The sequence below is a fragment of the Phoxinus phoxinus genome (assembly GCF_949152265.1).
Source record: "Phoxinus phoxinus genome assembly, chromosome: 15".
NCBI lineage: Eukaryota > Metazoa > Chordata > Actinopteri > Cypriniformes > Leuciscidae > Phoxinus > Phoxinus phoxinus.
This window is the reverse complement of record NC_136890.1, coordinates 15,964,628-15,976,879: the sequence shown is the minus strand read 5'-3', so window position 1 is coordinate 15,976,879 and position 12,252 is coordinate 15,964,628. Positions and strand designations below refer to the sequence as shown.

Sequence of the window (12,252 nt, the reverse complement as noted above, 5' to 3'; positions counted from 1 at the left end):
GTCGTCTTTGGATTAAACTGTGTGGACGTCCTCAGTCAGCGAAACCCCTCAAGGATCAACAAGCTCACTTTTGCTCTAAGATACATTTAGCTTTTAACCTTACTGTGAAGTTATACTAGTTAGACAGTTTTATGCTGGTTTAGGTTATGATTTCGGTTCTCTGCCCTAATTGTTGATACGCTAGCACACGCTGCTAATAAATACAACGTTATACTCGCGTAAGTTAACTTAGTCCGTTTGCTTTGTAAATAATAACGATTATAGAAGTGAATAGAGACCTACCCAGCTTTGCATGAACAGTGTTTCTCCAGATATTGTTAGTCCCAGGCTCCGTCTCGATTAGGATATGCGGTGGTCCATTTTTTGACTGTGACCGTTATGCTTTTGCCTCTATTTGGATGCCTTGTTGTTGCTTGCGTTTCACCTGTATGTCTTGAATATAGCCTTCGAACGCACACTGCAGCCCTTTTGCCTACTTCTATCGGACACTTTATTTGCTGCTTTATAAAAGTTTGATAAAATTTCAGCAGGAAGAGCCGTCACAGCATAAGCCATATTGATACCAAACCAGAGCCCAGATGAAGTTGTCGGAGGTAGCAACAGTAACTAATGGGGGCGGGGCTTAGCCAAAGGTGAATTCGTCTAATAAACTGACCTGTGTGAGTATTAATACTGCAATTCTGTCTCTCACTAGTGATCGCGCCCTGCTTCATACCACAGTCATGATAAAAACATAAATGTATTCACTCATCCATAAACATTATTAGATCCATCAGCTTGACGACAAGTTCCATAATTCCGCAGGAAATTTTGCGTCTTCAACGTACGCCTTTGTTATTGTAAGAGGTTAGCGACCCCTAGCGGCGAAAAAAAAATACATATTGTATCTTTAAGTCTTTTAAGTAAAGACCAAACGTTAACTTCCATCTTGCTAATTTTGCAGTCCAGCTAGTTTTCAGTAAACTGGTGAAATGGTCAGGTTGTGACGTCGTTCTATGGAGGTGTGTTAAGGGCGGGTTTTACGGTAGCGCTGCTGGGCTACTGGCCCAACAGTGGGAAACGCAACTTAATTTTGGGCTGAGTGCTTAGGGTCCGATGCTATTGGCCCCGCCCGACACGTTGTTAGCCCTAGCTTGCACTGGCCCGACATTGGAAAAACAGCTATTGAGGCCACACGTCTCGGAGCCTGCTTGGACCTTTGCTTGTCTTGAGAGTGGATGATTTATTAAATATAACAAGTAATTGTTTGTCTGATCGGTCCAGTCGCTACAAAATGCTGTAAAAATGTATTTACTCGTTGTTAATTAATTTAATGCATTAACTAATGTTAACAAATTAAACCTTGTTACTGAAAAACCATACAAACTCAATATATTTTTGCAGCATTTATTAACCTTTGATAATGTTAGTAAATAAAATGTTCATGTCAGTTCACAGTGCAAACACAACTTTATACTTTAGTAATTTATTACATTACATATTACATATTACAAGTGACTTACATTGCTTGAAGATTACTTGAGTAACCGACACTAGCGTCGCACCACATAGATGTAGTTGGAGTGTAATTAAGTTTTCCTCTTGCAGTGAGGGGAGAATCTGAAACTGTGTGGGATAAGGGTTTGGTTAGGGGGCGTATGCAAATTTTCTGCAGCATTAAAGTTTAACCAATGATTTTAGAAGTTAACCTAATTACATAGAGCTATTTAAAGGTGTACAGATGATTCAGTCATAAAACCAGCATGCTGTCTAATGTGCTGAGTGCTTCTCTCCTCTCTTGTCTTTTCCCTGAGTAATGCCTCATCAACATTACTGAGTTGTACTTCTCACTTTCTCTCTCTGTCTGTCTCTCTCAATTATATTTTAATTTCAGTTTAGTGTGCTTCGTTGGTACGACAAGAACAGTACATTTGTATTGTATCATATGTACAGTGAAATATAGTAAAATAATGGTAGTGTAACAAATAAAACAAATCAATATTGAATTACTGTTCAAAACTTTTGGGAAGAAGTCTCTTATGCTCACCAAGACCAAGATTTCTTTGATTAAAAAATACAGTAATAAAAGTAGTAGTATTGTTTTCTATTTTAACATATTTTAAAATGTAAATTAGTTCTGTAGTGGAAAAACAGAATTTTCATTACTCTAGTCCTCAGTTTCACATGATCCATTGGAAATTATTCTAATATGCAAATTTTATGTTAAAACAGTTAAAAAAAAATTTCAGGATCCTTTGACGAATACAGTTTAAAATAGCATTTATTTGAAATATAATTATTGTAACAATGTAAAAGTCTTTACTTTCTTCACTTTTGATCAATTTAATAAATCCTTGCTGAATAAAAATAATTATTTATTTTTAAAAATATTACTGACTCCAAACTTTTGACTGTTAACAATTTCATTTCATTTCATTTACAACAATAGTGCAGAGTAAAATGTAAAAAAAAAAAAAATAATTACAAAGATAAAATTGTTTTAAATGATATTAAAGTCCATGAACAGTTTATAGGTTCATGTAATTCCACAGAATCTTGATATTGCATCAAAATGTAATCATTTCTTCTTCCTCTGAAACAACATTTCTTTCTTTTTTTCTGATGTCGCTTAGGCCATGCAGGTTTAGTGATGGACTCTCTATTATACGTGTGTTGTGTGGAGACTGCGTGATTTCTGTTGACTACTGATCTCTTTAGTCCAGTCTTTCTAAGACAGATGGGCCGTAGCGTCTCTCTCTTACTGTCTTCTCTCACTCTCTCCCTGTCTTGCTCTCCTCAAGATGAATAATGCATTGACCAACACCAGCTGTGTTGGAAACTCTCTGTTCTAACCAAGAATACACCCTGCCGTCTAAACGTGTGTTTATCAGTGTGTGCCTGTGAATATTTCTGCTAGACACAATCACACTTGAACATCTGTACCACAAAACTGAGATTCTAACCTTTCTGTTTGTTGTGTTGACAGGAGAGTGAGCTTCAGCATGTTCTGCAGGAGAAAGCACGTCTGAATCTCCGGTTGTTCAACGATACCCAGAAGGCAACAAAGTATGAGCAGGTAAGCAGTCGGTCTCATTGTAGCTGACGGCTGCGTGACAAACCCTCGCCGTCTACTTGCTCACACACACAATGGCATTGTAATCCATTCGCGCCATCATTTGTTCCCTGGTGGAGAGCAGTAATGGTGTTTTTGCCACTTGAGTGGAAGTGGAGGATTGTTCCTCATAAAGCTGGAGGCCTTGGGCTGCTCGGCATACATTTCAGCATCCTCTAACTCAATCCGGCGAGTCCCCCTGCCCCTCAGGAGCACAGCAGTGACCACCCACTCACTCATGAGATTGATGAGTTCATCTCTGAACGGGTGTATCAATGTACAGTGTATGAGGATGGAAGATTTGTGTGTAGATATAAATGTCATGCAGAGTTTGGTTCATGCTAAAGGAGAAACACTGTAAGAAAAAGGTTTGACTTTAATGTAAAGAAATAACAGTTCACGCGAGGACATTTTTTGGAATTTTTGTCATAAGGAAAAATATTTGTACACTACCATTCAAAGTTTAGGGTCAGTAAGATCATGTAGACAGGAAGCGAATTGGGAGAGAGAGATCAGGATCGGGAAAGGTCCACGAGCGCTGCCCCCTATCGGCGCTAATTATGATTTTATTTGTTTTGTTGAAAGGGTTACAGTTGTAATCATCATTGATAATAATAAGAAATGTCTTTTGAGCTCCATATCAGAAGGATATCTGAAGGACTTTAACACTGAAGACTGGAGTAATGATGCTGACAATTGAGCTTTGCCATCACAGGGATGAATTACATTTTAAAATATAGTAAAATAGAAAACAGATACTAATATTTCAGTTGCTCAATTATTCTAATAATATTTTACAATATTTTATTTTAGTTTTTACTGTATTTTTGGTCAAATAAATGCAGCCTTGGTGAGCATAAGAGACTTCTTTCAAAGACATTAAAAAAATCACATCAGACTTTTGAACAGTGCTGTAAATATATTTTTCTATAAAACAACGCGCAGTGCACTTTGTTGAGCAGCAATAATTATTTGTGGCCAATAAGTGTTTGAATTCACTCACCATTGGTCAAAAGCTCATTGTGGACCCTGAGTACCTGTCAATGGTCAGAATGTGTGTGCAGTTAGTACTTTCAAACTGGCAAAGAGTCTGTGCCCAAGTGCAAAAAGATTTAACGTCTCAAATAATGACAGAAAATGCCATTAATACTTTAAACTGACTGAGATGAGAACTGCTCCTTCATGAATCAAGTTAATCATTTGATAAATGTCTCTTTCCATGTGTTAAAAATAGATCTGTAGTGGCATGGGCAGTTATACTGTACCATGACGGATAATTGCTCTGCATTTTATCAAATAATATGAGGTTTAGATTTCCAAGTCAGTGTTAATTCAGTCTCATTGATATATATACATATTTTGTTAATATTTTAGTTTTTCTTTTTTCACTTTAATTTTAGTTCGTTTTAGTCATTTTGTTGTGTTTTTGTCATTTTTGTTAGTTTTCTTTTAATTCATGTCTATATAGTTTTTAATATTTATTTATTAGTTTTAGTTTATTTATTTACGTTTAGTTAAGTTATTTTACTTTAGTACAAAAATGAGAAATGTTGGCTTACCATCTACTTGAAATAAAATATGTTTTTTACATTTTATTTCAGATATTATTTACTTTGTTTTGTTCAGTGCCGCATTGTTGCCACTTACATATTATTTGTTACCACTCAATTATGTCATAATAACGAGATGTTATGTAGTTTTAAAAATTAATTTTCTAAATTAGCCTAAAATGGTGCTTTATTATTAAAAAGTGCATATTTACAAATGGGGATACCATTTACGAAAATTCATTTTCTCCCAGTCCCAACTTTAGCCAGATTATAGCCATAAAATTATAGGCTAATTATGAGGGTTCCTTTAAAGATTTTCTACCTTATAAAGGGCCCCAAATAGTTTGACAACCCCTGTTTTAAATGAAGTCTGTGATGAACTGTAAATCAATAATTCACAACAATCCCGTGCTATGGTTTCTGCCATTGATACAGGCTTTTTTGTCATTATTACGAGAAAATATATCATCATAACATATCTAGTGGTGTAACAAGACATCGTTATTTTGAGATATCGCTATAATGCAACGATATGTATCGGTGATGTAAACGACATGATTCGCAATATAGAGTTATTTTTAATCAAGACTGAGTTTACTGTATTTATATGGTATAATTCACCCAAAAATGTAAATTCTGTCATCATGTCGTTTAAACCTATAAGATCTTTTTTATGAAACTTGAAAGATTTCTGTTCCTCCATTTCCGTCCCCCCTAGTCCATTCCTCTAAAACTTAAAATATCCAAAAAATGGCATCGTAATAATCATAATTGAGTGGTCTAATCCAAATCATAGCAGATATATAGTTTAAATTACATAACATCTTGTTATTGCGACATTATTGAGTGGAAAAAATCGACTTCAAAATTACACTGGTGTTCAGGGACAGGCATTAAGCTGGTTTAGATCGTACCTATCAGACCGTTACCATTTTGTCCATTTAAATGGGGAAAAATCAAAGATAACGTCAGTAAATTATGGAGTGCCGCAAGGATCTGTATTAGGCCCCCTGCTATTCTCAATTTATATGCTGCCACTTGGTAATATTATAAGAAAACATGGAATAAGTTTCCACTGTTATGCTGATGACACTCAATTATATATTTCATCTAGACCAGATGATAACACTAAATTATCTAAAATGACAGAGTGTGTTAAAGATATAAAATATTGGATGACGTGTAATTTTCTTCTATTAAATTCAGATAAAACGGAGGTATTACTGATTGGTCCAAAAAACTGCCCACAAAACCTCTTACAATACAACCTTAATCTAGATGGACGTCCTGTTACTTTATCCTCTACAGTAAAAGACCTGGGTGTTATACTAGACCGCAACTTGTCTTTTGAAAATCATATTTCAAATGTCACAAGAACAGCCTTTTTCCACCTTAGAAACATTGCTAAGCTACGTAACATGCTATCAGTTTCTGATGCAGAAAAGTTAGTTCATGCATTCATGACCTCGAGACTAGATTACTGTAATGCTCTATTAGCTGGTTGTCCTGCATCCTCAATAAACAAGCTACAGTTAGTCCAAAATGCAGCCGCTAGAGTTCTTACTAGGTCAAGAAAATATGATCATATAACACCAATTTTATCATCTCTACACTGGTTACCTATTAAGTTCCGTATCAATTACAAAGTATTGTTACTGACCTATAAAGCCCTAAATGGTTTAGCTCCTGTGTATTTAAGAGATCTTCTATCGCCATATAATCCATCGCGCTCTTTAAGATCACTAAATTCGAGGCTTCTGGTCGTACCTAGGATATCTAAGTCCACTAAAGGAGGGAGGGCGTTTTCACATCTAGCTCCTAAACTCTGGAATAGCCTTCCTGATATTGTCCGAGGCTCAGACTCGCTCTACCAGTTTAAAACTAGATTAAAGACGCATCTCTTTAGCCAAGCATTCACATGATGCATCTCATACCTTTTATACTACAGTTAAATCAGATCAAATGCATTCATATTATGAACAGCAGCTACGCTAATTATTTCCCATCTGCCTTTTTTGTTGTTATCTCGGGACGCCTGTCCCGAGATAACTCAAATAGAGTTCGTCAGCTCCAGTTATGTATCCAGCCTCTCATGGAGACTTCAGATGCCCCAACGCCTGTGATGAGACGACTCGACGCCTGTGAAGAGACGACCCAACGCCGGCGATATGTTATGCCCTAAATTTCATGATTAACTAACTGTATTTTTGTATGTATATTTTTGAAATGCATTTTCTGTAAAGCTGCTTTGAAACAATGTGTATTGTGAAAAGCGCTATACAAATAAACTTGAATTGAATTGAATTGAATTGAAAAATAGTGTATGTGGTAGCAATGAGTGATGAAAATGTGTTTTTTTTATGGCTAAACTTTTAGTAAATGACAATAAGCCCGTTCCATTCCAACTAAGAACAGCGGTCCCCCAATGGAGCTTTTCTGAGCCAAAGGGCACATTTTCTCCCTTTTAGCTCTTGGTGTCAATGTATTTTTGGGTATTTTCTAATCTATCATTTATATGTGTCTACTGTATAGAGCTTGTAAGGGGTAAAAATGTAATTTCCTGGATAGTGGAGTTGATGTCCCTTGTGATGTTGATTTTGCGATGATGGTCTTGAAGTATGAATTTGTGCATGTTGTCATGGAAAAGCCATTTCCTGAAGGCCCGTTTCATTACAGTGTCAAGAGTCTAGACACATTGTTGAACAAGATATTTGAAGTCAGTTTTTGGCGTGTGTGTTTGTGCATAACTTAGCATATATTGGAGACTTTTTCTTCAAGGGTCTGAAGAGTGGATGTGAAGAAGCACTGCTCTCTGGAACTGGCAGATAGTACATTCTTGAGCAGCAGCATGTTTACAAGTGCTAGTTTGTCACAGCACTGATGGACCATAACTGCCATGACACAGACTTATATTACCAACATACACAGCACTACATATCACTTAAGTTCTTGTTACCAAACACTGCAGTTTCTGAACTCTTCTGAAACCTCACGTGTACAAAAAAAGAAAAGAAAAAAGAATACTAGTGTCATTTAAATGCTATACTCTAGGTATCGATTAACAGCTGATCTATAAATATAAAATGTTTTGCTCACATTTTTGGCACAATTTGACTCGATTAGTAATAATGGCTAGTATTATTATTATGAATGTTAAAACCCGCTTATTTTATATCGAATATATGGATATTTTTGTGGAAATCATGACACAGGATTCTTTGAGGAATAATCAGAAGAACAGCTTTTGAAATAGAATTTGAAATAGGTACATTTTAAAACATTATGAATGTCTTTTATTGTGACCTAACTTTTGAATTGTAGTGCATCACAGTTTCCACAAAAAATATTAAGCCTCAAAATCTGTTTTCAACATTGATAATAATAAGAAATGTTTCTTGAGCAGCAAATCAGCATATACATGTTGCCAAACGTACGATAATTATCGCATTGGTACGATACCTTCAACCTCTGTACGAGGTAAGGTCAAAAATGAGGAAGAAGAAAATTTTTAAAAAGTTAACGTTCCTTCCACTTCCTTGCGCTTAGGTCAGTTTTTTCCAAGCTGAGTTCGATATTTTAGCAATGAAGTCATTTTCATCTCATGTCAAAAAGTTGTTGATCAACAAATGGCTTTATTCTGTACGTTTGACTCGTGTACGATAATTTTCTTCCAAATATGATCATTTCGAGCTTCTGGTACGATACTTGGACATTTACAATCTGGCCACACTGAGCATATTAGAATGATTTCTGAAGAATCATGTGACACTGACAGTGGCGATTCTAGGGGGTGGCCTGGGGTGGCCAGGGCCACCCCTGAAAGCTCATTGGCCACCCCTGTGGCCACCCCAGATCTGATAGGTAGTTGCATATTCGTCAACACAAGAAACAAGAGATTCTGTCAATGATGACAGCTGATCAACTGATTAAACTGATTAAAAATAAATAAAACTTGCGTGCAAATGAATGAATGTAATGCTGCGGAACTACTGTTAGATACGCGGGTTATTTGTGGACACCTAATCTGTAGCCCCGCCTTAGCTAGGTTTGTTTACTTTCGCCTGCCTCCGCACTCAGACAGTAAGCCTCGGTTACCTCAGAAGAATTTTTAACATGCTCGAATCATCTCCACAATGGAGTATAGTTCTGTTTGTTTTTCAAAAGTATTTTGTTACAAGAAAACAGAGTTATAGCTTTAGCTATTTATTTATTTATTTGGCTTTTAAAATCCTCCCTCCTCGCAAGAATCGCGGTTTGTATCGAATCGTGGGTCAGAAATCGGCCTTCAGCATTTTTTTTTTTGCTTTTCCCTCCATTGTACCGAATTCGTACCGAACCGTGACTTCTGTGTACCATTCCACCAGTTGGCATCATTGGACTTTAAGTCTTGTCTTGTGGCCTATGTGAAAGCATTTTGTAGCAGGAGAATGAGCAAAAGCAAGAACTAGCTACCTTTATTGCACTTTGTTACTATTATTAGAATCCTCTATTGTTCATGCGAGTTTGAAGGTTTACATAACATTACTTTATAGTAGATATGGCCACCCCACACTAGCTTTGTGTCCCATCTTGGCCACCCCAGTAAAAATGTCCTGGATACGCCACTGGACACTGAAGACTGGAGTAATCGTGCTGAAAATTCCGCTTCGCATCACAGGAATAAATTACATTTGAATAATTATATTTCAAATAAATATGTAATACAAAATAATAATATTTTAAAATAGAAAACAGTTATTTTGAATTGTAATAAAGTTTAAAAATATTTGACTGTATTTTTGATAAAATAAATGCTGCCTTGCTGGGCTCCATTGGTTATGTCTTCTGGTGCAGCACCTTTGAACTACAATCGTCTACTTTGGTCTTCTTTTGACCACTTTTCTGGTCTCCCCTAGTTCTGTCTCACACCCGCACGTGTGATCTGTTATCTCTGAATTATGCCTGCTAGCCTCAGCACCCCTGTAGCCTGCTTATGGTTAATCTTTTAGTCATGTCTGTGTCAGTATTTAGTTGGAGGCACATCTTGGCACCCAATCCTGGCAGAGCAGTGTCCTCCTGCTGAGCTGTTCGAAGGTAGGCCTAGTCCGATACGTCCGAGTAGGTGTGTTGTCAAACGCTGTTGCAAAACAGGATCCCCGCTCCCTCATTAGACATTTATGAATGCAGTTCCTATGAGGCCGATAGAAATACGGAGGAAGGTAAAGGAGAAAGAAAAAAAACATCCTCAGAACCTCAGTAATGTAAAATAACCTAAGAAAAGTGTGTGATATTTATAAAGAATTACTGTATAACACTTTCCACAACTTATGGTTTGTGAGTTCTAGCAGTACACTGTATGCGTTTATCTTGTCCAAAGCTCAAATGCTTATAGGTGAGCTTGGGAGCAAATGAGAGTAAATCCTCCATGATCCAACATCTAGCAGAAAACCTTCTCAGAGGTGTTCTAATGGTTTTTGGGTCATTGACATTAACACACAAATTGTTCTCTCCTTACTATTAATTTAAAAATGCAATTCATACTTGTGGTGATGCACCGAAATTAATTTTTTACTGTAACAACGAAAAGGAAGTTTTCATTTAGCTGAAAAACAAAACTATATAATAGAATAGAGTTCATTTAAGAAACTTGAAAACATTTTTTTAAACAAATAGAACCAGAAAAAAAAGAAAAAAATTACAGTTGTGAGAACTTGTTTTAAACAAGATTTTAAAAGGTTTTTCTGTTTAGTGTAGTGGATGTACAGCGTGCAGAGTTTCACTAAGACTTTTTCCACCTTATTTTGCAACGTGGAACTAAGCTATTTTCTTTGAATGTGAGACTTCCGATTCATCAGCCGCTATATTAAATTATTCATATAAAATAATATAACAAAGTTTGCGATATAAGCGGCATAACGGACTGTTTTTCTACAGGTAAAATAACTGGAAGTGAATGACACTGGAAGCCAGACGCATTCAAGTTATGGCTGCGTCTGCTCTTTCGTGAAAAACAGGGTGGAGATGTTGGCCTACATTGCAGGCTATAGCACAAAACAGCTCCTTATGTTACGATGCTAAACTGAGAGCAGTAATGGTGTGACGTGTGAGTCATGTGAGCCTGCTCTTGCTTGAAAAGAATGGTCCTTCATGCATCACTTATTTTGTGAGCCCCCCCATCTCAAATAGCTGTTTCAGAGTGAGACATCGTTGAATCTACAGCTCTGTCCCAGCTCTCAGAATGGAAGTCATCAAGATGGCAGCTGCTCCATCTACACAGCTTGTCTATCTATCCAGTCTGTTACTGAATCAGAATTACTGTGTAGGGTCTCCTTTTTCGGAGACACTTTGGTGGACAGAGAGGTTGTTGGAAATACATACAATTAAACTTACTGGGGTGGAAATCTTTTGGTACCTCACAATTCTCGATTTTGAATCAGATTTCGATTCGATATATGCATAGATTTGATTGTAGTTTACAGTTTACATTTCTTATTTGACTACAGTAGACAGTTTATTAGGTCTAGAAGAAAAAAATATCACTGAAGTAATGTGATTTTCCTATTTTAGTCAACCTAATATTATAAAACAAATGCCATTCAAGCTGACTGCAATCATTACACACATGACTTTCAGTCTTCTGTAATAAAGCAAGGCAGCCCTGAGACAAATAGAAAAACTACTGTATACTATACTAGAAAAAAATAATAAATTAAATTCCTTGATGCAAAAAAGAAACTTACTATTTGAACTTAAATTAAATGAAAATAAATAAACAATAGGAAAAATACAATAGAAAAATAGGTACTATACGGTTATCCGGACCACACGATGGCCTACCCCAAATCCCGCCCCTAAACCTACCCATCACTGGGGTTAAGACCAATCATACGATGGCCTACCCCTAACCCCACCCCTAAACCTACCCGTCACTGGGGTTAAGACCAATCATACGATGGCCTACCCCTAACCCCACCCCTAAACCTACCCGTCACTGGGGTTAAGACCAATCATACGATGGCCTACCCCTAACCCCACCCCTAAACCTACCCGTCACTGGGGTTAAGACCAATCATACGATGGCCTACCCCTAACCCCGCCCCTAAACCTACCCGTCACTGGGGTTAAGACCAATCATACGATGGCCTACCCCTAACCCCGCCCCTAAACCTACCCGTCACTGGGGTTAAGACCAATCATACGATGGCCTACCCCTAACCCCGCCCCTAAACCTACCCGTCACTGGGGTTAAGACCAATCAGGGATGACAATACGGACTATACGGGACCAAAAAGACACGTGTGGTTCGGATAACCGTATAGTTCCGAAAAATATACATATTAAACAAGTAGTCTAGTTTCATTAAGAAATACTACAGAAACTGAATAATCAAATGTAATAATAAAACACTGTATAGTCTTCACCGTATGAATTAAATATAAATATTAAAGATACAAAAGTGATTCAGTCAAAAGCAGTGAGTGATTTTCTGTTTTATTTTTTTATAAACATTAATGAAACGGATGGCGTCAGTTTATTAGGCTGCTGCCCCTTTAAGAACAAATGGACAGATCTAATATACGGTTACACATTAATTTAGCTCCCAACTATTTACGTTCACGTAGGACATATTCA

General features: G+C 36.9%; 1 protein-coding gene across 1 annotated transcript in view; it reads left to right on the top strand.

Moving 5' to 3' along the window:
* Window positions 1-12,252, top strand: part of rimbp2b (RIMS binding protein 2b) — a 163,146-nt gene that overhangs the window by 92,130 nt on the left and 58,764 nt on the right. The window contains exon 6 of the mRNA XM_079637845.1: window positions 2,966-3,055. Coding sequence (XP_079493971.1) covers window positions 2,966-3,055 — 90 coding nt within the window. The remainder of the gene's footprint in view (window positions 1-2,965; window positions 3,056-12,252) is intronic.